The 27,311-nt window shown below is 41.0% G+C and overlaps 2 protein-coding genes across 2 annotated transcripts in view; both read right to left on the bottom strand.

Annotated features, from left to right (window-relative positions):
• The window catches only part of xkr4 (XK related 4), a 72,515-nt gene that overhangs the window by 24,416 nt on the left and 20,788 nt on the right, over positions 1-27,311 (bottom strand). Inside the window, exon 2 of the mRNA XM_088014751.1 lies at positions 9,348-9,547. Within this exon, the coding sequence (XP_087870877.1) occupies positions 9,348-9,547 (200 nt within the window). The remainder of the gene's footprint in view (positions 1-9,347; positions 9,548-27,311) is intronic.
• On the bottom strand, positions 178-9,277 carry LOC106908132 (uncharacterized). Its single transcript, XM_088014752.1, has 4 exons — positions 3,234-9,277; positions 2,920-3,066; positions 2,718-2,815; positions 178-2,625 (listed from the first exon to the last, which is right to left on the bottom strand). Exon 4 carries the CDS (start codon positions 1,793-1,795, stop codon positions 1,184-1,186), a length of 612 nt encoding a protein of 203 aa, XP_087870878.1. The 5' UTR covers positions 1,796-2,625; positions 2,718-2,815; positions 2,920-3,066; positions 3,234-9,277; the 3' UTR covers positions 178-1,183.

The raw sequence follows: 27,311 nt of genomic DNA, 5'->3' as shown, positions 1-27,311 counted from the left end.
TCTTTATTCCTACTTTCCTATTTTGTACAATACATGCATAACTATGTAACATAACCACTATGTTTGTTTGTTTTTTCCTGGATAAATACATTTGAGAGTAAATGTAGCATCTGATTTGTATAACAGTTGCTGTTATTACATTGTAAAATTATTCTGAGTTTCCACTTTTAAATCTGATTTTTGGGCAGGTCATGCTGATTTTTAGGTGTGGCTGTGTCATGATCCGTGTTTCTGTGTGTTGTTTTTTTCTGTGTAGTCCTGTTCACTGTGAGTCTGTCTCTGCGTCTTCCCCGTTGATTGTTTCCCAGGTGTGTCTCATTCCCTTGATTACCCCGTGTGTATTTAAATCCACCTGTTGTCTTTGCTGTCGTATGTCGCCTGTTTCTCCGTGCTGTTCCCCGTTGTTCCGTTCTTGGATTATTTATTATTAAAATCATCACTTTTCACCTACCTCCTGGGTCCGCGTGCGTCCTCATCCTCACCACCAACCACCATTCATGACAGAAGGATCCGACCACAACTACGGTGAGAGTCATTATGGACGCCAGATCTAACCCTTGGTGGGGAACACAGTTGGTGCTGTGCCCACCATTCATGACAGAAGGATCCGACCACAACTACGGTGAGAGTCATTATGGACACCAGATCTAACCCTTGGTGGGGAACCCCGCCGACATTGCCGCCCTGTGCCGCCGGAGGTTCCGGTCCCTGGGCGTCGACGTCACCACCGTCTTGAGCCGCAGGAGGTCCCGGCCCCTGGGTTAGGCCACCATCGCTGCCCTGAGCCGCCGGAGGTCCCGGTCCCTGGGCCCCGCCTGCAGCTGCCTCCGGTCCCGACGCCGAGGCGGCATCTGTCTCCGCCCCTAGAGTTCCCCAAGCTTCCCGAGTTCCCTGTGGCTCCGCTCCCTGAGTTCGCGGACGACCCCGAGCCCCCAGAGTTTCCCGAGTTCGCTGCATGTGAGCAGCCCCCAGAGTTTCCCGAGTTCGCTGCATGTGAGCAGCCCCCAGAGTTTCCTGTGGCTCCGCCCCCTGAGTTTGTGGACGAGCCCAAGCCCCCAGAGTTTCCCGAGTTCGCTGCATGTGAGCAGCCCCCAGAGTTTCCCGAGTTCGCTACATGTGAGCAGCCCCCAGAGTTTCCCGAGTTCGCCGAGCACGCTCCAGAGTTTCCTGTGGCTCCGCCCCCTCAGTTTGTGGACGAGCCCGAGCTCCCCGAGTCCGCTGCCGGCGCGCAGCCACCCGCTCCAGAGCTCCCCGAGTCCGCTGCCGGCGCGCAGCCGCCCGCTCCGTCAGAGCCTTCAGCCAGCTGTCCTGCCGACTCTCCAGAGTCTGCTCCGTCAGAGCCTTCAGCCGGCCCCTCTGCCGGCCGTCCTGCCGGCTCTCCAGAGCCCGCTCCGTCAGAGCCTTCAGCCGGCCCCTCTCCCGGCCGTCCTGCCCGCTCTCCAGAGCCTACTGCCGGCCGGCCCCTCTGCCGGCCATCCAGGGCCTCCAGCCAGCCCCATGGGCCCGAGCGCCTCCTGCTGCGCCGGTGGAAGCCGCCGCACCCGCCTCGTCTCTGCTTCCTGCGCCGGCGGCGTAGACCGCCGGATCCGCCTGCAGGACTCCGCTTCCTGCCCCGGCGACGCCCGCCGGACCCGCCTGCAGGACTCCGCTTCCTGCGCCGGCGACGCCTGCCGGACCCGCCTGCAGGACTCCGCTTCCTGCGCCGGCGACGCGGCCTGTTGGGTCGTTTTTGTTTTTTGTTGGACTTTTCTGTTGGGCGTCTGGTAGCCGCCCCTTGAGGAGGGGGTACTGTCATGATCCGTGTTTCTGTGTGTTGTTTTTTTCTGTGTAGTCCTGTTCACTGTGAGTCTGTCTCTGCGTCTTCCCCGTTGATTGTTTCCCAGGTGCGTCTCATTCCCTTGATTACCCCGTGTGTATTTAAATCCACCTGTTGTCTTTGTCTCTCGTCAGATCCTTGTCATTTGCTGTCGTATGTCGCCTGTTTCTCCGTGCTGTTCCCCGTTGTTCCGTACTTGGATTATTTATTATTAAAATCATCACTTTTCATCTACCTCCTGGGTCCGCGTGCGTCCTCATCCTCACCACCAACCACCATTCATGACAGACCGAGATTAGTGTATAAAAAGGGGCGTCGGCGCACGGCGGCACAATCAGAGAGGAAGATGCTCACCGTCAGATCTGTGCAGCGGGAGACTTGGATTGACTGAAAGTTTAGAACAAGTGATAGATCAAAGGATTGCGATAAAACAGCAATCAAAGTTCGCCTCAGTGCCATGGATTGTGCGCTGTAGGAGCTGGATTGGAGCTTGTACCCAGGGAACGCCGCCAGGTGCAAGAGGACGCCAATTTACAGGAGGATGCCGACGGTGCGATAAGACGCCACCGGGAGGGAAAAGAAAGACATTTTGGTGACACTTTATTTCATGTTTTATTTGTGCATAATAAGACTGACATGACACTGTCAGTGTCAAACATAACATAAAACCTTTCATCCAACTTTAAAGCAAATTCTCATTAAAATTGTCATTATTTACTGAATGAGGACACTGTTGGTATGTTCCTAACATGAGTGAGGATCAACAACAGAACATTCCCATTCACTGGACCACTGCACCTTACAGAAACCTACAAAAAAGAACAATAGAGCAATTAAACAGAGAAAGCATTTTTTATTTTAAAGAGTACAGAAAAATGGCAAATAAAAAAATAATACTTACACTTTTAAGACATTGTGGACTCGCCAAGTATGTGACATCATAAGAACTGATGATTCGGACCGGATGCCTGAGGTGGTAAAACATTTCTGGGTGTCTGCCTGTTGAGAAGTAGAAAAAAATAGTCAACAATGTCATAGAATCAGTTGATGTTGGTAATTAACTATGAAGCTGTTTTAAGTGTGGACTTAAGGAGACAAACTACCTTAAAATCTTTCCATCCATGATCTGAACACACTGATTCTTGCAGGGTGGTGAAGGGGGGCTGGTGGTGCCCATCTCCAGCAGTCATCAGATGAGAGGCAGAGGTTCACCCTGGACAGTTCACCAATCCATCACAGGGCCCTGAAAGCTAACATTGAATAAAATGTATGAAAGAGAAATGGCAAATTAACAAGGGGGAAAATTCTGTCCAGTTATCTTTAATAAATCATGTTTATTAAGCACTTGGTGTTGGTAACACACCAGTTTTTGTTGTTGAAAATGTAGCTATCTCCTCATTAAAAAACAAATACTTACACCAGGAAGACGATGTGAAGGTTCATCCTCATAGCTGGTTTTTGATCTGGTGAAGCCAGAGCCTCTTCTGATACAGGAAAGTCTAGGTTTCCTAACACCAGATTTCTCTGGCTTCCTCTTTCATCTTCATTTGCTTAGACTGCAAACGTTGAAGATAAAAACATTGATGAACAAGTTATAACAACAACCTTACAATATCAAAGTCTCTGTCATATGGAGCTTAATTAAAACCAGGTTAAGTATGAATAAAAGTACAAATCGCAACAAACAGCCTCTATGCAACATGAAGCTGAATGATTGCTATAGTAATAATCACACAAGTCACAATAAAATTGATAAAATAATTATTTATGAAACCAACGTAAGTTATATATATGTTTACTGCACTGTTTATAATTAAACAAAGATAATTAATAAGCAAACTTACTACCAGCTAGCAATACGTTAGCAGCCTTCGTCCCCCCGGGCTCCTTCTGTGACACACATTTCATTTCCATCGGTTGTTGTCCAGTTGTGTTGTCATCTAACTCGGACTAGGACGTCACCAGCTTGAATTTACTAAAATTGTCAAGGCCCTCTCTACTTTTAAGGTAATATTATGCAAGTAAACGGTATAACAGTTTACCGGTATAACAAGAATACTGTTATAATTATTATAATAGTTTAATCTTATGAACAAATGTTTGCCGTTTCTTTCTCTGTGCTGCACTCGGCTTGTATCAGATAACTCAGCAGCCTGTCTCCACCAGCCGTTGCTTATTAAAAAATAAAAGTCAAGGAAATCTGGTTCTACTGTTCCCTAACTCAAGTATTTAATAAGCCATCAAACAAAATTATTAATATTAGTACATGTTAATCATTTTAAATTAAGTTATAATTGCTTACTATGTCTTTAGTTTTTTTTCTGTCAGATTTTCTTAGTTGTCTATTTATCATTTCACACTCCTCTCCTATCTAGAGAAATAAAAGAAAAACACAATAGCACTAGGAAACGATTAAAGAACATACTTCTTCATAGAGATTAGGACAGAGCACAAGAATTACAGGATTGAGTGGAAGTTTGGTAGCTTGGCCTCTAGTCAAACCTGACCCTATATAAAAATAAATGCCTAATTAAAGATTAGTTTTGTGCATTTCATCATAAACCAAAATTAACCAGCTTTAAAAAATATTCTTGTTCATGTGTGCCAGACTTAAACACAGGGGAGAAGAGTCTGTTATTTAAAATTAGTTTATGGAAAACTATTTTAATATTTGGTTGTTTTTTCTGTTTTCTGTGGCTGAAACAAGCTGTATAACTGACCTCTATGTTTACGCTACAACTACCATTACCTGCACAAGACATACGAGAAACATTTTTATCATCCTGTCTGATTATGCACCGAGAGGCAGACACAGCAAAACCATAAAATAAAATTAAATTAAATTAAATTAAATAATGCATTGCCCATGCTGTTAGTGATTCTATTCAATCGTCCAACCTTATTTTTTCTCAATACCTTTCCTAAAATCCAATTAGTACCATCTATGGTTCAATTACTGGTTGCCATCTTCAAAACACAAGGGCAAGAACATACATGGAGTTATGTGCTAGCATCAAGTGTTGTCGGAAATAAACCTCCCTGAAAGGAGTAAAGTTGGAAAGAAAAAGAAAAGAAAACTGGAAAACATCACCACAGAATCATATCCACTCAGACCTGGAGTCCAAATTCATTGTCAAGCAAAATTGCATCAGTAGATCCACAAGTCCACCACACTTTTCAGATGTTTTTTCTAGTCCTTAACTTTATAAACCATGTACCCCATATACTTGTCAAACTATTGGAAAAATGGAATATATTGAAATATGTGGTTATTTACTTTTTTACATTTATTACGAGATCCTGCACTGTACTTCCTTTTTTTTCTCTCGAGTTGTATGAATATTTTAGCACCTTGAATGATCTTGTTACAAAAATCAGTACAGATAAAGTTTCAAAAAGGAACATTTATCATTTTCATATTGCTTTCTTGTAAATTAACACGTGAACCATTCTTTATAATAAATCCCTTTAGTGAATATGTCATCACCAACAGTTTATGTCTGTCAGTTTACTGCATTAGGGTGAAAAGGTGATTGGGCAGTTTAGCTGAAATGTTAATTTAGTAGATTTTTTTTTAATACCTGAGGCAGGACTTTGCTTAATCCAACCTTCTAACTACCACACAGCAAACTTCCTTCTGCTTCGTCTAATGCAGTGTTTCTCAACCCTGGTCCTGCATGTTTTAGGTATTTCCCTTCTGCTACACACCTGAATTGTATTTCTGGGTGATTAACAGGCTTCTGCAGTACTTGATGGTCATGCAATCATTTGAATCAGCTGTTCTGGAATAGAGGCACATATAAAACATGCAAAGCAGGGGGGCGGTGAGGACCAGGGTTGAGAAACACTGGTCTAATGTAAGTTTTTGCATCAGTGAAATAAGAACATGCTTAGTTTACAGTCAAGGATGTACTTACAGCCATACAGGACACAAGCTTTCATCTGTTACCTTTTCCCTTTTGCAAGTAACAAGTTATTTAAAAAAAAAGCTGACAGTCTCTTTTTGTTGTTGTTGTTTGTTAATAGTATGTGACTGCAGTAAAGTCAGAAAAAACATGCATTATGCTAGCAAAGTTTTTTTTTCTCACTACTAAAACTTATGATCTTTCAATTTCATCTTTGTTACGAATTCGTACTGTTAAATTCTGTACTAAGTCCTCCAAGCAAAAACAGGTAGAAAGCTCTCTTCTACAATAATGTGCAAATGTTAAGATTACACACACATCAAAAACTGACTGATCCAAACAACTGAAAATGCTTCTAACTGAACATTAAAATCTGCTCCTGTTTTTTTCCCCACACAATTTGAAGAAAATAAATGTGTTCCTAAAAGAAACTCTGAAAGTTAAAGTTCTACTCAGAATATTAGGTGTTGACTTACATCAATCACATTAATTTATGTGATGTAAATTTTTCAAAAATTACAAACATGAAATCCTTTAAATTTCTGGTTAGGGTTTACCGGAGCCTTCCTAGCAGACAGAGTGATTAGACATAAATGCAACTATATTTTTAACTGACATAAAATATTGTGGATATCACCATAAAAGTTTTCCACAGTTTAAGAGGTGGCTTTAGCAGAACAATTTACCATAAATTTTCTCATTTTGCATCTAGTTTAGGACTATATTTCTATGAAAACACAAATACTTTTGTGGTGGCCATTTATGTAATGTTTGCAACTTGTAATTTCTACTAATTTAGTTTTCTATTTTGGGGAGTTTAGAATTTATTTAAGTTAAGTTTAGATCCACAATCTGTAGTTAATTTGTATATTTGAATTGATTATGTTGGTAATTGGTTAGACCCTCCCATTAATTTAAGTAATTAAAACACACCGGGTGCTGAGTGGAGCGATTGTTTGGCAAATGTTTGGTGTGTGGATGGGAGGTTTTGTAAATGATTTTTTGACCACTTTCATTTTCACTTTTCACTTTTTGTACTTGAAACGTCATATTAAGTTTACTTTCATTTTTGACTAAGTTGTAGGACATTTTTGGTAATTATTTTGTCGCTATTTTTACAAGAAACAAATAATATATTTTTTCAAACAAATTAAGTCGGAAGTGCGTTCAAATCAAAAACCACCTGTTAACACCCACGGCCTTTGCTGGAATATTGTTTTTTGGAAACGAGAAGGCCGCGACAACTTTCATTATATAAATCTATTAGTTAACCATGAAACAACTTATAAGTGAAAGACATTAATGAAATGAAATAGTTTACTGTATGTTATTATCATTGTAAGTTTTCTTATGTTTACTAGATACACAGAAAGATGCTGTCATGGAGTGGTGGTTGGTGGTGGTGAGGAGAGACGCAGGTAGACCCAGGATGTTGACGAAAACAATGAATTTAATGAAAATGCTCCTCAGTCCAAATTACAGGCAGCACGGCAGAGCAGAACACAGAGGCTCAGGACCGGTAGCAACTGAATTAACAAGACTGACAAAAACGAGCAAATGCTGACACAGGACTAAACAGTACTACTGTGCCGGCAGACGAAGTAACAGACATTAGACAAGGACCCGACAAGAGACAAAGACAACAGGTGGACTTAAATACACAAGGGGTAATCAAGGGAACGAAACACACCTGGGAACAATCAACGGGGAAGACGCAGAGACAGAGACTCACAGGACAGAAACTGAACACAGAAAACCCTAAAAATGAATACACAAACACGGATCATGACAGATGCCAGGTTATTTTTCTCCCTGATGGTTTAATGACTGACTGACTGGTTCAAATCATTCCCTGAACAAGACAACTCTAAGCAGCTTTACAGTGTGCCTCTGTAATTCAAAGGTCATTCAACATTAAAATCATCTTATTGCATGGTATGCAAACATTATGGGAAGTATTTCCAGGTTTTCTTAGTCTACCAGAAGTCATTAAAACACAATCCTGGAGACTTAAAGGGATCACTAATCCAAACCTGGATCTGTTTCTTGAGGCAGTTGAGAGATGAGAAGAGCAACCAATTCATAAATAAGTTATTGGAAACTAACTGACCCAGGCTACTAGCTGCAGTGGATAATCTATGGAAGGAAGTGGAATGGGACATTCAGGTGTAGGCTGTAAGAATCCAATTGAGTCTTCTTCAATAAATCAGGAAAATAGATTTTGTATGATTTCTGAGTTGGGTTATATTCCGCACATTTAGAAATCTAGTACTAAAGAACTTGCTGGTTAAATGTTTTATTTGCTGGTTTTGTCTAATCATTGAGGCTGGTTATTTAAATCATACAAACACACTATTCATAAAATCTAAATTGTTAAAATTTACTGACATAGTGTCAATATAAACCATTATTATAGTGTTTAAAGCCACAAATAAATAATTAATTAGCAGGAAATTAGCTCTCCTTAAAAAGGGAAGGATTTTTTAATTTAAATGGAAAATGTGAATTAAAAAAAAGTACAAAGGATTTTTCAATTTAAATGGAAAATGTGAATTAAAAAAAAAGTACTAAGGATTTTTCAATATGAAATTTTTCTACCAATACTGGTTTTCTGGATGAGTAGTTTATTTCTTTTGTGCAACTAAATGTAAATAAATGTGCTGTAAATTTCCTTGAAAAACATTTTTAAAGAGAATAGAAAAATAAAAGCATTATCACATTTACTGTATCAAAGCAAAGGTCTTCATTTTCATCAGATTTTAGTTACAACACGGTGCATGAAACACAATTGGTAAAAGAACACATCCTGACTTAACTTTCAAAGGAACAGAGACTTTGTCTATTAGTGTGAGCCAGTGTTGTCGTACTCGAGACCTGTCTCGAGACCAATATATATCCATCCACATATATGGATGGATATATATTACTGGACTGGACATTACGTGAATTATTGTGCGCCACACACACACGTCATTGCTCTCCAATGAGTCAGAAATATCGGTGGTCAGGACAATACTGCAATCATGCAAAGAATCTGAAAAAAGGGCGTAATGTTTAGTGGTTAATTCAACCCTATGACAGCCATAGATAACAAGGTTCAAGGGTTTCACATTTAACAGGTGAGAAAAAAGTTTTAATTTAGAGAAAATATTGAATATATGAGACTAGGATGATGCGCATTAGTGGGCGTCCCTTATTTTGATTTCTGAAAAGTGGCAACCCTCCGACAGTAAACACTCTTGGTTTATCTTTCATTTTCTTGGTAATTGTGATGGTAATTATGTATTACCATCACAATTTGAGTCACAAACAGGCAATTGTAGGCATAAAACGTAATTTCTTTTTAAGTTGTAAGTAAAATGAATAGAAGGAAAGTGCTTTTCACTTCTTGGTCCTGGCCTTTGAGTTGATCCAAAAATCATATTCTGATATTTGAACATAAAGCTTGAGAATTGCTGCTGAAGAGCGTATCATGCTGATAAAAGACTGCACGAGATTAAATTCATACATAAAATTTTAAAATTATTTGTAAACATACTAATTTATTTTTTATTACCTTTTTTGAGAATTGGTGGTATGTAAATCTACTGAATAGAAAGTAGCAGTTACAAGGTGTGGGGGATTACCTTGAACAGCCTGAAGATTGTGTGTTTGTATGATGATGCACAGCTGCAACACCAGCTGAGGTGCACTCTCCAGAAAGGTGGCCAGTAAATGCAACATGCTCACATCAGCGAACTCATACACCATCTTCCAGTAGTATCGCCAATGTTCTGACTTCAAACCCTGACGACTCCGTATTCCCAGATACATGGTACGGAAATACCTACACAAAACAGGAAAAAACTTTTTAACAAATTGGTTATAAAATCACAGGTCAGAACAATGATGCACAGTAAACTTTCATCAGACACCTTCCTAATTCCATGACAAGTATGGGCAGCACCAAAGAATCACTTCAGTAAAGAGCTATTCCATATTAGTGTAACTAACACTGTCTGAAGGAAGTCTGTCTTGTGTCTGGATAAGTTTGGAAAAACCTACTTCTACTATTAAATAGCTTATGTTGTAGAATTTCAAGTACAATGTAAAAAAAAATAATGAAATGGTACAGACAAAAACCTTTTATAACCAAAGAATAGTTATGAATGCAGTCTGGTTGACTAAAGGCAATGTGTTAGAATCTGATTCTTGATATCAGATAATTGCAAATACTTACACTGAGCAAATCCAAATTTAAAACAAGTGTAGTGGTAGACCTACACAAAAACAGATTCTTTAAAAATAATAATAAAAAATATTTTAAGTAAACTTGGCTGCAAGACATCTGCAACACTAGAAACAATTACATTGATTTAAATTCAGATTTTATAGAATTTGTGTTCAAAGAAACATGCTGTCAATGTATGTATTCATTGACAACATAAATTGTACATGTATAGAAATCAGTGTTGTGGTACTCGAGATCGGTCTTGGTCTCGAGTCCGGTCTTAAGACCTTTTTCTGATGGTCTCGGTCTCGTCTCGGACTCGACCGCATTTGGTCTCGGTCTTGTCTCGGTTTCGGGCTCTGAGGACTCGGCATTTTATTTCAAGACCAGTCGAGACCGCAGCTGTGAAAATATCACTAAACGTGCAGCATACTGTCCAGTTTATTTGTTAACATCTTTGTTTTCAGTGGATGCAAAACGCACCAATTAAAATCCAAGCAACTACGTGTTTCTCCCCCACCCCCTCCCCTCCCCACCTTTCACTCGCACGCGGCGCTCCAGGACATGCGCAGTGGTTTTCTCTCAGCGGCAGAAAATGTTTGTCTAATCGTCAGTAATATAATATCACTGCATAAATAGTAAGAAATCCGATGGCCACAGCTAACTCAGCAGCGCTTCGCTTTCACAGACGGTGGGAAGAACATCTAACTATTTTCGTCACCTAGAAAAGTAGCTCAAAGAAGGTAAGCTCCGTTAACGTGATGTTAGCAAAGCTAGCTGTACAGAGACACATAAGAATTTGTGATGAAAAAAAGTCACCCACTGCCTGAATTATTGTGCGGAGATGTTGACTGACTTGTCGCATATATAGGACAACGCTATGTCCAAAAGTCTGCAATATAGTGATGTGACATTCAGAAACAGTCGATTCTTCTCCATGGCTCTTTATTTATTAGATAAGACTTGGTCAGTGTTCATAGTTGAGAGCCGTTGTTCTATCAGATTACCATACACTGTCAGAATAGCATACGTGCAGTGAGTACCATGCCTGCGCATGCGCATTAAGTCCGACCGTCAGAGGAGTTGTCAGTTCACCATATGCAGCAAGTTATGACGAAAATAAGTCATTAAATTGTTTTCAATGATAACTATATAGATATACATGTGTTGTCATGGTTGCAAAGTGTATTTAAAGCAGGTCTGGCTGCAGCTGGAGTCAGCTACAACACACGCCCGTGTAAAACTCACTTAACCGCTAAGTCAGGATGCCATACAACTGTTAATAACAGATCTACGTCATGATTCTATGTTCCTAGCATACATGCAGTGAGTACCATGCCAGCGCATGCGCCTTAAGAAGTCCGACCGTCAGTGGAGTTGTCAATTCAGCATATGCAACAAGTTATGACGAAAATAAGTCATTAAATTGTTTATAATATGACATAATATGATAACTAGATAGATATACATGCGTTGTCGTGGTTTCAAAGTGTATTTAAAGCAGGTCTGGCTGCAGCTGGATGCCATACAACTGTTAATAACCAAGTGTATGATGATCTACGTCATGATTCTATGTTGCTGATTAAATAAAATCATATGGTAATGACAGCATATGCATGTCTGAGCTAAGCGTACGACTATCTGACAACGTATGCTGATCTGACAGAACACCCTGAGTTCGTGTTAAGCGTATGACGATCTGACCTGACAGAACACCCGTTCTTTGTTCTAGTAATGCTCTGTGTACACTGCATCATTATTTTATTTAATTATGTACGTTGATATTTAAATTAACAAATAACTAAAACACAAGAACGAAAGAGCACGCAGAGCATGCACATTGCTCTTTGTTTTTGTTCAAAGTGGCAACTGTAATGTCTGCCATGGTGTCAGACTACCTGGCTTCATATACTGGGATAGAGAGTGAAAACAGTCACGATGAGCGCCTTCTGTTTGGTTACTTCTTGCTTGTTGCTCCTTGGTCAGTGTTCATAGTTGAGTGTTATTTACCATCAGGGCATTGCCTCAATTGCTATGTTTAATGGTGCAGACAGTGGTGGATTCTTATATGAGCAATATGGGCAAATTCCCAGGGTGTTATGTTTTTAGGGTTGGCACGAGACCATCACACATTGTAACACAGAAATGGAATATTTAATATTGGTAAATATTAAGTATTTAATATCTAGGTGTTTTTATGGGAATATGGATCTTTCAGATTATTCTGAGAAGCAATTTCGATCATATTTTACATTTTATTGTGTCATGTAGCACGGCCGCTGGTCTTGGTCTTGACTCGGTCTCAACTTTCCTCGGTCTTGGTCTTGACTTGGTCTCGGACCCTAAAAGTCTTGGTCTTGTCTCGGTCTCGATACACTCTGGTCTTGGTCTTGTCTTGGTCTCGGGTTAGGTGATCTTGAACACAACACTGATAGAAATATTCAATAACTATTTCTAATTCTAACTTACTGTGTTTAGTTTGTCTAATATGTCTATGTCAAATTGAGAAACCCACTTAAAAAACACATTTCCTAATAACTGTGTAAAAGTGATTAAATTTTCCTTGTTATATAGGAGTAAACTAATAGTTATTCCTGGATTTATTTTACACTCCATAAATGAGTAGCTAATGATTAAACAATTCCTTGTAGCTGAGCAATGAGATAGAGGTGATTTTACCATTTGCTAAAAAGTTAACTTTAGGCGACAAAGTTGCTGCTGAGGGTTACTTCTTGCCTGCAATTACCAGTGTTTAAAAAAAATACCTTGGTAGAAATATTACCAGAGAAAGTTCTGGTGTTGAGGGGAAGCTCATATTTTCTCAGTATGATACAGTTGAAACAAGATATTTAGATACACTGAATAAAAAAGATATTCTAAAGTATATCCATATGCAAAGACACTCTCAGGAGACAGGTACAATTTAAAGATTTTATTCCAAAGAAAATAATGACTTTAATGCTGGTATGTAAGAAACTGGCTGGCAACAGGCACACCGTGTGGAAACACGAAAGGTGAGATCGGGTTGGATAGGAGATCCATCCATCCATTTTCTTTACACCCTTGTCCCTTAGTGGGGTCGGGAGGGTTAATGGTCCCTATCTCCAGCTAACATTCCGGGTGAGAGGCGGGGTACACCCTAACATGTCGCCAGTCTGTCGCAGGCCAACACAGAGACACACAGGACAAACAACAATACACACACACTCACACCTAGGGGCAATTTGGAGAGGCCAATTAACCTGACAGTCATGTTTTTGGACTGTGGGAGGAAACCAGAGTACCCGGAGAGAACCCATGCATGCACAGGGAGAACATGCAAACTCTATGCAGAAAGACTGGGGCTGGGAATCCATCCCAGAACCTTCTTGCTACAAGGCAACAGCTCAACCAACTGCACCACTGTGCAGCCTGGATAGGAGATGTGCCATGAAATATAAGAGCTTACTTGAGTTGACTGTAGGTGGAGATGCCAAAGAGAGGTGAGTGGAAGCTGTTCTGTCCTTGTGTATTGACGATGGCAGAGGATTCTTGAGCCAGGAAGGAGAGACAGAAATGCTCAAAGTGGCACAGAGGAATCCAGAAAGCTGTCTTCCACTTGATCAGGTGCAGACAAGGTGGTAAGCGTTCCAAAGGTCAAGTTGGGTGAAAATAGTGGTATCATGAACATGAACAGGATCAAAGGTGGATAAGATGAGGGATAATGGACTTTTTTAAACTGATTTTATTTGGGGGTCAATACAAGGGCGGAAGGACTCATCTCTTACCCACAGAAGCCTGCTCCAAAGGGTGATTTGAGTGGTGAATAATTTCTGCATTCAGTACATGTGGCTGAGAAGGATTAAAAAGGCAGCTGGAAGGGAGCGGAGCACCTAGATTTATGGCATAATTGTGGAGGGAGAAACAGAGCTTTGGATCTGAATACTGTTTGATATAGTCAGAGGACATTGGAGAGATCAGGAATGCTTGTTTCTCTTGAATGATAGGAAGTGGGCTCGGAGGAACAGCAGACTGCAGGCAAACAGAGAGACCAGGTGGACCAGGATTCAATATGTGAATTAGACCAATCTAGGTTGTGTTTAATGAGCCAGTCATAGTCTAGAACTATGGAGGAAATAGTAAGTGGACTGAACTTATATAGTGCTTTTCCAATCATTTTGACCATTCAAAGTGCTTTACAGTAGAGTCACATTCATCCATTCGCACTCATGAACGCACGCACATTTATACACCAATACACAGATCGGTAGGCAATAAAGCAAGGCAATTAAGTGCCCAAGGGCACATCGACATGAGGCAGGAGGAAGCTGGAATCAAACCGACAACCTTCCGATCGCAAGACGACTACTTGTGGACTGTGGGTTGACACAGCTACAGTTACCCCACACACTCACAGTCACCCCAGGAGGAGCTGGCATTGAGAAAAAACAAAACAAAAAAAAAACAAAAAAAAAACAAACAAAAAGAAACCAATTCATGATTCTTACCAGAAATTAACCAGGAACAATGTGTGGAACCATGAAAGATGAGATTTATGATGAACATTACTCAAGTTGTTTGTAGGTGCTGACGCCAGAGAGAGGTAAGTGGAAGATTATTGTTCTGTCCTTGTGTGTTGTCGGTGATTGCATAAGATTCTTGAGCCAGGAAGGAGAGTTGGGAAAATGCCAGGAAGCGGGGATCGTGGGAGGACAGACAGGTTTAGCACTCAGAAAGATGATGATGGTTAGTTAAAGCTGGCAGACATGGAGACACTTTCCAGTGTCTATGGCTGAAATGAGGTCTTGAATCCAGACTAGCTCAGATGGAAACGAAATGAGTATAAAAAACACAAGGACAAGGTCAAAAGGTTCTAAGAAGCAAGGACGTGAAGTACTCAGAGGGCTTGGTTTACCAAGTATAAATCAATCAAGCAATCAATCAATCCATGTTCTTCCGCTTCATCCGGGATTGGGTTGTGAGGGCAGCAGCTTCAGAAGGGAGGCCCAGACTTCCCTCTTCCCCAGTCACTTCTTCCAGCTCCTCCGGGGGAATCCGAAGGCGTTCCCAGGCCAGCCGAGGAACATAGTCCCTCCAGCGTGTCCTGGGTCATTCCCGGGGATGACCCAGGATATCCCCGGGGATGTCCAGAACACCTCACTAGAGAGGCGTCCAGGAGGCATCCTAACCAGATGCCCGAGGCACCTCAACTGGCTCCTCTCGACGTGAAGGAGCAGTGGCTCTACTCTGAGTCCCTCCCGGATGACCGAGATTCTCACCCCATCTCTAAGGGAGAGCCCAGCCACCCTGCGGAGAAAACCCATTTTGGCTGCTTGTATCCGGGACCTTGTTCTTTCAGTCATGACCCAAAGCTCATGACCATAGATGAGGGTGGGAACATAGATCGACTGGTAAATCGAGAGCTTCGCTTTTTGGCTGAACTCCCTCTTCACCACGACGGACTGGTACAGCGCCCACTTCATGGCAGATGCTGTCCCAATCTGTCTATTGATCTCCTGTTCCCTTCTTCCCTCATTCATGAATAAGATCCCCAGACACTTAAACTCCTCTACTTGGGGCAGGACACCGCCCTGACACGGAGAAGGCACTCTACCCTTTTCCAGCTCAAGACCATGGCCTTGGATTTGGAGGCACTGATACTCATCCCACCCACTTCACACTCGGCTGCGAACCGCTCCAGCAAGAGCTGCAGTTCACGACCTGATGAAGCCCATAGCACCACGTCATCTGCAAAAAGCAGAGATGCAATCCTAAGGCCACCAAAACAGATCCCCTCAACACCTCGGCTGCGCCTAGAAATTTTGTCCATGAAAGTAATGAACAAAATCGGTGACAAAGGGCAGCCTTGGCAGAGTCCAACTCTCACCGGAAACGTGCCCAACTCACTGCCGGAAATGCGGACCAGACTCTGACACCGGTCAGCCCGTATCAAAGGGCCCGGTACCCCATACTTCCAGAGGACCCCCAACAAGGGTCCACAAGGGGCACGGTCGAATGCCTTCTCCAAGTCCACAAAACACATGTAGACCGGTTGGGCGAACTCCCATGCACCCTCCAGGACCCTGCTGAGCCTCCTCATGGATCCAGCTGGCTTCCAGGCCGACTTTCAATTCCTCTGTGGGTCCTACCAGCCTTAGTAGACTCCCTTTGAGGGTGGGTTGGGAGGGAGACTGTGGGGTTTTGGATTTTGTACATGTACTTTCAGTTCATTGAGCCTCAGTGTTGTTGTGTCTTTCCCCTGATTATCCCAGTTTTGTTTTATAACATACTCACCTGTGTATGATAAGTGAGTGGACAATGACCTGCCAGCCATTGTCCAGTCTGTGTCCTGATACCTGTGCTTCCTGGTTTTTGTGGACTTCAAGACATCATTAAACTCATTTTTGCACCTAACCTGGGTCTAACCACATCCATCATCACCACCATCAATCTATCCATTTCATGATGGTATGAGAGGATCAGGATTATGTTGTGGGACTGTTTTCCTGCAGGATGAACTGATACATTTCATAAAATAGATGGCGTCATGAGGAAAGAACATTGAATATTGAAGCAACATTTAAGCTAGCTGTTGAAGAAGCATAAGAACTTAATCTTGTTGCTGTCCAAGTTTAAACGTCAGGTTGTTGCATATGTATTTTACATTAATGGAAATTCCAAGCTGCACATCTTGCATATCAGGTGTGTCTTCAAATTAAGTGCTCAGACAGAAATAATGATTACTTTTTTGTTTTCCTAATGCTACTGATGTTTTCTCTCCTTGTTCGAATCATTTTACAATTGATTCATACCTGAAATATGAAAAGATATGTATGCTGTTGTTTTCTATGTTTCATACCAAACAAGCTCCAACATCAAGTTGAAACTGCGGCCAGACTCCTCACCTCTTCTCTGCCTTTTCCCTCTTTCTACCATCCTCATTCACAATCAATTTTAAAAAAATATTACATCTGTGTTAAGCCTCTAAGACAGGTAATGAGAAACACTACAAAATAAGGGCATACTTGCAAAGTAGAAAATAACATATTTTGGAAACCCTTGTGAAAATTACACTGTTTTGTAATTATGGCAAGTTGTTACTTAAATTAAGCAATATATTTTAGGCATGTTTTCTGGACAGTTTTTAATTTCATGCTTGCGCTGCACTCTTCTAATTTGTCTGGGTTTTACCTTGATCTCAGTTATGCTGTTTTGCAGACACATTTACAGAACAGCAGTACTTGCAAGTGTGATTTAGTTGAACAATCTTCCACTTATTTTCATTCAGTGCCCTAGTGATAAAATACTTTAGTTTATTTCAAACATACTTACATTTGTGTAAATACATTTTAAGTATACTATTAAGCATACTACCTATAAATATATATGAAGTATATTAAAAGTATGCATGTACCAATTTTGACATTGTAACTTTAAACACACTTAAACATAACTGTACCAAAATACACTTTTAAGAAATATATTAAATAAAAGAGTACTTTAAGTGAACACATTAAGTATTTGTTCAAGTGTACCAATGAAACAATATGCTTTTAAGTATATTTTGTGTATATTTTAAAATATATGAACTAAATAGAATTTTTAAAAATTCACTTAATGGTTACTTTAAAAGAAAACTATTAAATATACTGAAATATATTTAATAGTTTAAAAATATTTAATCTATTAAATATATTTACATAATTTATGTAAATGTAATTACATAAATTACATTTGTCTGAGTGTATATTTTAGGCTAATGAAGTATGCCTTTTTAGGTGGCTTATTAATAATATTTTACTATTTTTGTTAAAATGGCAAATAAAAAAACAATCCTTATAGTAGAACTCAATGTAATCTGGTTTAACAAAGTAAATAATGTGTTCATGCCTCAAAACATCAAACGTTGACAGTTTAGTGACGGAGGTTCTACAACAGAAACAATACTTGTTCTTAACACTAAATGTAGCAGGTATCTTCAGTTTTACATCTCTCCGAATGAGATCTGTTATTTTCAGTTTTTTTTCACTAAAACACGGAAGCAGTCTTTATCCAATCCAAAATTAGATGTATGATGATAGTGAACGGCATTAACTCCAGCTCACACTTCAGATGAGATGGTGGTTGTAATGCACACCGTCAGGTTTTTTTTAAAAGCGCCATTAAAAAGAAGAGCAGTCACAAAGTCAGTGAAGATAAGAGATGCTGTTCAAATTCGCCATTTTTACTCGCATAACATTGCCTTAAAAGTACAGAGGGTCTTGATAATAGTAGTTTTGATAAATTCAACCTGGTGACGTCCTAGTCTGAGTTAGATGAAAACACAACAGGACAACAACCAATGGAAATGAAATGTGGGTCATGAAAGGAGTCTGAATGGAGGAAGGCTGCTAACGTGTTGCTAGCTTGTGGCAAGTTTGCTTCAAAATGCTAATTATCTTCGTTTAGTTATAAACAATGCAGTCCATATATAAACAAACTTAAGTTGGTTTCAGAAATAGTTATTTTATCAATTTTATTGTGATTTTTATGATTATTATAACAATCATTCAACTTTATGTCGTAACTGCATGGAGACTCTGTTGTGACTTAATATCATGTTCTTCATAAACTTAACCTGGTTTTAATTAAGCTCAGTATGCCAGAGACTTTGATATTGTGAGGTTGTTGTTATAACTCGTTCATCATTGTTTTTATCTTCAACATATTTTTGCAGTCTAAGCAAATTAAGATGAAAAAGAAAGCCATGGATCAGGTATTAGAAAACCCAAAGACTTTTCTGTCTCAGAAGTAGTTCTGACTCCACCAGATCACCAATCCAGTTCTGAGGATGAACCTCCACACTGTCCTCTTAATGAAAGGCTTTTTTCTTTTTCTTTCTTTCTTTTTTTTTTTTTTTTACACTGAGCAGCTGGCCACGTTTTTAATAACAGCAAAAACTGGTGTTTCCAACACTGTGTTTATTCCAACTTTATTTATTGGGGCCTGCTATGCAGTGCATGCCAGGAACCTACTGTTCTACACCCAACAAGCTATTTATTTTTCTCCCATCATCTTTAATGTGACCCGTACCGCTGTGTATGGAGTGAAAATTGTCTCAAAATATCTGTGCGCGTGTAAAAAGATTTGTGCACAGATATTTTGAGACTATTTTCACTCCATAATAAAATGGCTAAAAACATTTAATATATCGACTGATTTTCCATAATTTCGCTTATGTATATAATGCACAGTGTTTGTTTTTTTTAACACCAACTGTGTGTTAATCGTGTTTTGTGTGCAGAGGAGCGATCAGAAACGGCAGAGAATCCAGGGGAGGCAGGCAGTTCTCTTGCCTCATGGCAGGGGGCGCTCATGATCCCAGATATTGTGACTGCACAATTGCAGAGTAAGACACAGTGAGCTACAGTAAATAAGTAAAGTACAGCGATATATTTGTTTTCTCCTCTCTTCCGACGTCAATATGAAAGACTACATTTCTACACTTAAACAGTTTTCTAAAGTGGATTTTCATTTGAAGCAGGAGATAATAACTAAAGGAATACTAACACCGGAGCTGAAAGTTTTGCTTCGAGACAGTTTGATGATTCTCAAACGGAGTAGAAAAGACATCCCAAGGATAGACTTGGCTTTGGATGAACGGATATTTTTGTGCAGAATTAGCGGTGCATGGATTTCATTGATACATAAAGGTGTTACGTCCACCAAGGGCACAACATATTTAAGGACACGAGACCACAGTTGAGAGTTCAACAATTATTTTTATTCATAAATTCTCTTCACTTTGTTTCTCTTAATTCAGGTTCTTCTGATTTTCTGTGAAGGAAATAGCATTCAAACCCTCAAATCCCGTGTCCCAAAGAAAAATAAAGAAAACAAAACCCCGAAAGTAGTAACAGAAAGTTGGACCTGGTGAGCCGATCAAACATAACAAAACGGTACAGCAGGGGGCCAACCCTATACAGGGCCGTCGAAGCCCCTACTCGTACCGGACTAAAACAAAAATAACCTAATGCAAAAGAAAGATCGAAAACAGGACAACCGGTCCCACCAGGCCAAAAATCACAACGAAAAAACAAACAAACAAACAAAGGTTAACAAAGATACCGCATGGCTGGCTGGAACCCTCAGCTGCGGCCCACAGCAGCTGGTGGTGGAGCGAACGGGAGCGAGCGGAAGCGAGCGGAGAGGCGGAGCCCAGGCGGGAATGGAGGAGAGGCTCCCTACATGCTGAAAGCCAGCCTATTTATAGGCGGACCAACAGCCCCACAAATTAACGTAATTAAATATCCAAAAAGAAATTATCCAAACTCCAAAATATATTTACGAAACTCATTTAATCAAGGTCTATTAAAAAAACAACAAAAAAAAGTAGACAAAAATCATAATGTGCCCATAATGTGCCCGAAGCACATAACACCCCCACCCAAAGACTCTGAATGGGGATTGAAGTAAAAAAAAAAACTCAACCCATTCAGAAAAAAAAACAGGACTAAAGTCGGGAGAGTGCATCGGCCACCACGTTGTCTTTACCACGAATATGCTGGATAGAGATGTTAAATGCTTGGAGTCGCAGAGACCAATTCATCAAACGGCGGTTTTTATTACGCATGCGATCCAGAAAAACTAACGGATTATGGTCCGTAAAAACAACCACAAATCCGCTAGAACCTCCAACATACACCTCAAAATGTTCTAATGCCAGAACCAACGCTAATGCCTCCTTTTCAATGGTGGAATACCATCTCTGATACTTGTCAAGTTTCTTTGAAAAATAAGAAACCGGATGTTCTACCCCATCAGTACCATCCTGAAGAAGGACAGCTCCGACGCCAGAGTCACATGCGTCAACAGCCAACTTAAATGGTACGTCAAAACGAGGGGCAGACAACACGGGAGCATTAACTAGCAAATGTTTAGTTTGCTCAAAAGCAGATTGACACTGATCAGACCATATAAAAGCTACTTTAGGGCTAAGTAGGTCTGTTAAAGGAGCAGCCACAGAGGAAAAGTTTTTACAAAACCCCCTGTAGTAACCAACCATCGCTAGATAGCGGCGTAGCTCAGTACGAGTGGTGGGTACTGGAACAGACAAAATGGCCTCTACTTTAGCCTCAACGGGGCGCACTTGACCTCCCCCCACCCTCTTTCCAAGATAGGTCACTGTCGCTTGGCTGAATTGGCATTTAGAGAGATTAACTGTCAAATTAGCCTCACTCAGACGCGCAAACACAGTCCTTAAGTGATCAACGTGCTCAGTCCATGTAAAAGAACAAATCACCAAGTCATCCAAATAAGCCTCACAGAATGATAAACCTGACAAAACAACATTCATTAGCCGTTGAAACGTCGCTGGGGCGTTGCGCATCCCAAAAGCCATCACGGTGTATTGAAGGAAATCATCGGGTGTGACAAAAGCGGAAATTTCCTGGGCTCGTGCCGTTAAGGGTACCTGCCAGTATCCCTTCAGCAAATCCAGCTTTGTCACAAACTGGGCAGCCCCCACACGGTCCACACAATCCTCCATACGAGGGAGTGGATAACAATCCGGCCTAGTCACCCCATTCACCTTCCTGAAGTCCGTACAGAAACGGTCCTCTCCATTGGCTTTAATAGTCAGGAGGCATGGCGAACTCCACGCACTACTGCTGGCAACAGCAAGTCCATGTTTCACCATGTACTCCACCTGCGTCTTCAAACGGCGCCGCTTGTCTGGATTCACTCTGTAAGGATGTTGTTTAATAGGCTTGGAATCACCAACATCAATATCATGGCTGAGCACACGAGTCTGAGTGGGAATATCTGCAAACAGTGACCTATAAGACTGGATCAAACAAATTACATCAGCCTGCCTGGAAACATCAAGGTGAGACAACAAGAGAGGCAAGTTTTCCAACCCCTCTGAATTTGGAACCCTCCCTTCAGTAACAGCCGGGGAGAAAACGTCACCTTCAGGTTCAGCACTGGACAGCTCCTCCCGTGCGTCCGCACCTGCCCCAACGCATGCGTCATCTCGTTCACTGGAAACACAACTGACAGATTTATTCAAAGTGGGCGCACGCTCGATATACGGCTTCAACATGTTAACATGACATAAGCGTGAAGTCCGCCTCCGATCAGGAGTAGAGATCAGATAATCGCGATCTCCAACCTTTCTGGTGATCGTATAAGGTCCACTGTAGCGTGCTTGTAAGCTGGAACCAGGAACCGGAAGTAAAGCCAACACTTTTTCCCCAGGCTGAAAAACTCTCAAAGTTGCTTTTCTGTCAAACAAAGACTTCATTTTAGCCTGTGCAGCTTTAAGATGTTCTTTAGCTATCTCGCACGCACGGCTCAGCTTCAGTCGAAAATTACTGACGTAGTCCAATAAATTTTGGTCAGATTTTTCGCACAACCACTTCTCTTTCAATAGCTTTAAAGGACCGCGAACAGTGTGAGCAAAAACCAAGTCCGACGGGCTAAACCCGAGAGACTCCTGAACCACCTCCCGAATAGCAAACAGTTGTAAATGTACCCCTTCATCCCAGTCTTTGTCAAACTCCAAACAGTAGGTGCGAAGCATTGTTTTCAAGGTTTGATGGAAACGCTCGAGTGCGCCCTGACTTTCCGGGTGATACGCGCTAGAGTGACAGTGCTTTATGTCAAGTTGATGTAAAACTTGCGCAAATACTCTAGACATGAAGTTAGACCCCTGGTCAGTCTGCACCACCCGAGGCAAACCAAACACTGAAAAAAACCTCGTCAATGCTTTTACCACTACAGGCGTAGATATTTTACGCACCGGAAAAACCTCTGGAAAACGAGTAGAAGTGCACATTACTGTTACCAGGAACTTATTTCCTGCTTTGGTTCGAGGTAACGGACCCACACAGTCAACTAATACTCTTTCAAATGGTTCAGCGATAGCTGGAATGGGATACAAAGGAGCAGGAGGAATCGTCTGATTTGGCTTTCCAGATACTTGACAGAAATGACACGAATTACAGTAGCGCACGACATCACTCTTTAAACCCGGCCAAAAGAAATGACGCAAAATGCGATCATAGGTTTTCCTTATGCCGAGGTGACCTGCTAAGGGATTATCATGTGCTAACCGCAAAATTTCTGAACGATATGGAGACGGAACCACAATCTGCTTCACCACACTCCACTCTTCAACAGGAGATACATTTAACGGCGTCCATTTACGCATCAGAAGCCCATCATCTAAAAAATAGCCAGTAGAAATGGAGTCAGACTTATCAGTTAATCCATCGTTAAACAATAGCGCTAAACTTTTGTCAGTTTTTTGGAGCTCGATCAACCGCTGTCTAGATAATGACAGTGTATTTTTATCAGACACGTCCTCCACAGTTTTATTTAATGGAACATGGTCGGATTCAGCATTGAACAAAAAACTTTCACTCAAGTCAAACTCATCTTTATTTTCCTCTTGTTGACGTTTAAGTGCTGCACGCGTAACAGCGCACGACGTGAACACATCTGGGTATGTATGAGCAAGCTCATCTGGACAGTCGCGTAGCACCGGAACGGGTGTAACGTCCGGGGTAACCAACACTCGACCCCCAGCCAAGTCGTTGCCCATGATCATGGAGACGCCTGCTATTGGGAAACTAGGACGCACCCCAACCACAGCATCACCAGACCACAGCTCAGACTGGATCACGACTTTGTGCAGTGGAACACAGATGTCTTGCATGCCAAAACCACGAACTGGCACAACAGAACCAATCGCAGTGTCACCATTTAATGGCAAGATCCCTTCCAAAATAAAAGATTGAGAGGCAGCGGTATCTCGCAATATTTTTACAGGGACCTTTTCACCAGTTAGAGACACGGAAACAAACCCATCCATAACGAAAGGCTTAAAATCAGCATGCTCGCAAGGCGTTGTTGTTGAAAGTGACTGAGTAACGTGTTTTACAGTTTTAATTAGAGCGACCGGCTTAGTGTTCTTTTTCAGTAAAACCGGGCAACTAGCCACAATGTGTCCTCTCTTTTTACAATAAAAACACGTTACATTAGTTTTTAAATCCACCCTGTTATCTGATTTGCATTCAACGCCACTGGGCGCAGCAGGTATATCTGATTCGACAAGTGAAACAGTTTTAGTACACTCCTTCCCGTTACTTTCAGATTTGTCAAATTTATTAAAGACATGTGAGCGCTCAAAATTACCTTTGTGCGTCAGCATGTACTCATCAACGAGAACCGCAGCTTTTGACACATCCGACACTTTATTTTCATTCAAGTAGGTGGTAACTTTTTCTGGCAAGCTGTTTTTAAAGTCTTCCATTAAAATGAGCTGCTTAAGTTGTGCAAAGTCAGCAACATTTTTAGCAGAGCACCAACGATCAAAGAGAATTTCTTTATCCCTAACAAAATCCACATACGTTTGATTGTAGTGTTTTTTTAATTTACGAAATTTTTGACGATAAGCTTCAGGTACTAGTTCATACGCCCTCAAAATAGCACTTTTAACTTTCTCAAAATCAAGGCTGTCAGCCACAGGAAGAGACGCATACGCCTCTTGCGCTTTACCACTTAATGCACACTGCAACAACAAAGTCCACACATTTTTAGGCCATTTAAGTGTGAGTGCCACTCTTTCAAACAATGTAAAATATTTATCAACATCCCGCTCATTAAATGGAGGAACCAAACGAACATTTTTACTAACATCAAAATCATTCGATTTGGGTTGCGAAGACCCAGCACCAAGCTCAAGTTCTTTCAAACGCAGTTCGGCTTGTATCTCCATTCTTCGTTGTTCAAGATGCAGCTCCTTCTCTCTCAAAGCAAGCCGTCCTAATTCAACTTCAAGTTCCTTCAAACGAACCGGGTCATCTGGCAACGAAGCTTTCGATAGCGACCCAATAGGACTTTTTGGTAAAACTGTAGCAGGAAAAATTCCTATCTGAACCAGTGCTTCTAACAACTCAGCTTCAACTGTTCCTCTTTTAACACGTTTATCTACTGTAACCTTGAAATGCTCGGCTATTAACAGCAACTGATCTTTTGTACATTTACCTAAAGTATCCAATGTGGGCTTTTGAACAAACTCATCCAGGTCAAATTCCATATCTAACCTTAGAATCAAGCCACACTTAATCATGAACACTCATACAAACAAAGCTACAAGAACACCAGACCCGAATGTCCTAATTAAACAGCGCAACGCGCGCCAGCTGCGCAACAATGCCCACTAAACCCAACATAATCGCCAAAACATGAAACAACCTTAGGACACGACAAGTTTGTAAAGGTAAATTTTGTTTAAACGAGCCCCCATAAATATGTTACGTCCACCAAGGGCACAACATATTTAAGGACACGAGACCACAGTTGAGAGTTCAACAATTATTTTTATTCATAAATTCTCTTCACTTTGTTTCTCTTAATTCAGGTTCTTCTGATTTTCTGTGAAGGAAATAGCATTCAAACCCTCAAATCCCGTGTCCCAAAGAAAAATAAAGAAAACAAAACCCCGAAAGTAGTAACAGAAAGTTGGACCTGGTGAGCCGATCAAACATAACAAAACGGTACAGCAGGGGGCCAACCCTATACAGGGCCGTCGAAGCCCCTACTCGTACCGGACTAAAACAAAAATAACCTAATGCAAAAGAAAGATCGAAAACAGGACAACCGGTCCCACCAGGCCAAAAATCACAACGAAAAAACAAACAAACAAACAAAGGTTAACAAAGATACCGCATGGCTGGCTGGAACCCTCAGCTGCGGCCCACAGCAGCTGGTGGTGGAGCGAACGGGAGCGAGCGGAAGCGAGCGGAGAGGCGGAGCCCAGGCGGGAATGGAGGAGAGGCTCCCTACATGCTGAAAGCCAGCCTATTTATAGGCGGACCAACAGCCCCACAAATTAACGTAATTAAATATCCAAAAAGAAATTATCCAAACTCCAAAATATATTTACGAAACTCATTTAATCAAGGTCTATTAAAAAAACAACAAAAAAAAGTAGACAAAAATCATAATGTGCCCGAAGCACATAACAAAAGGTAAGACAGCAATAAGATCTTTTTTTTATGAAATGTGCATTTTTTGGGCTACAGTTTGTATGTCTAAATAATTCAGTAAAGTAGAAGCGGTAGCTAATTACCACAGCAATTATTTATTAAATAAACATTAAGCCTAAAACATACTACAACAACAGACTAAATGTTCTGTTCTGTGTGCAAAATAAATTCTTGAATGTTTTTGGTGTTAAAACCTAAAACATGAAGTGGTATTGTTGTCAGTTGCTATGGCAACGAATCTGCGTAGCTTAACAAATACAGATCACTTTGCTGTGGATCATAGCACGAAATCAATACCTACATTTCTAAGTTTCACTGAGTTAACGCGGCTATGGATGACATGTAAGCGATTAGTCTTTTTGCCCTCCAGTGTTACAACGCTGGAGGGCAAAAAGACTAATCACTTAATTATGCTTGCGCGAAATTTCCGTAGGTCCAATAACGTGTGGTGTCTAAGTCATAAGTCAGTGCCTCACCAGCAATGAACCTCACCGCACGTCACTAGGAAAACGGTATATCTCAGCACTTCCTTATAATATCCTAAAATTATTTATAGGCATATTGTGCGTTTTTGAACGGCACAGGAGACTCAGTGGTCTGAAAAAGGACCACTGGGTGGCGGAATGATTCGCTGGCCGGAAAAATAGCCAGGCAAACCCAGAAGCAAGACGGAGCGTCCGGGTGGTCTGTCCTCTGAAGTAAGTAGGAGCTAAACCTGCAGGCTTTCCCCTCCGATTATAATGAGACATGGAGTAATTTTAAATGATTTCAGATTACAGGGTTTCCCCCAGAAAACTTGCTAAGCCCGGTGGTCGGGGCGTCGAGTCGGTCCACCGCCGGTCCACCGTGTTTTTGTATTAAATATATTAAGTTGACAGGAAATATAAAAATATTACTGTGTAATTATATGTTACGGGAAAAGATCTCCAGTGAAATGCTATTTAAACCCACAACTCGTATTAAAACAACAAATTTGCACTTCTGTTTAATCCAAATTAAGTCAGCCGCTCCATCAGGCCCTCAGGGCTTCACGGGCCCCATAAACACAAATATTTTAAAACAGACCACAGATATACAAATGTAACATTTGTTTATTGAGATTATCGATGTTGTTCAATTTTATTCAATTGTTTAGGCATAGATAAATGATTTTAAATTGTTTAACATTCAAATACAAGATTTTAAGGAGCTGGCAAGTTTACTTTGTAAAACTTCAAAGAATATTCATAGTTAGATTGTTTTGCTACCATAGCAACAATCTAATGCTGTGAGTTTAATCTTTGAATTTACAAATCCAATTTAGTAAACTGCGATTATAACTTATTGCTTTTAAGGCTGACCAATTAAACTATTCCCTTCTCCCATAT

This window comes from Poecilia mexicana, unplaced genomic scaffold (genome assembly GCF_051168715.1).
Source record: "Poecilia mexicana isolate PSO_F unplaced genomic scaffold, ASM5116871v1 scaffold_17, whole genome shotgun sequence".
NCBI classification, from domain to species: domain Eukaryota; kingdom Metazoa; phylum Chordata; class Actinopteri; order Cyprinodontiformes; family Poeciliidae; genus Poecilia; species Poecilia mexicana.
Note: the sequence above shows the minus strand (reverse complement) of the source record. Positions and strands in the feature narration are given on the sequence as shown.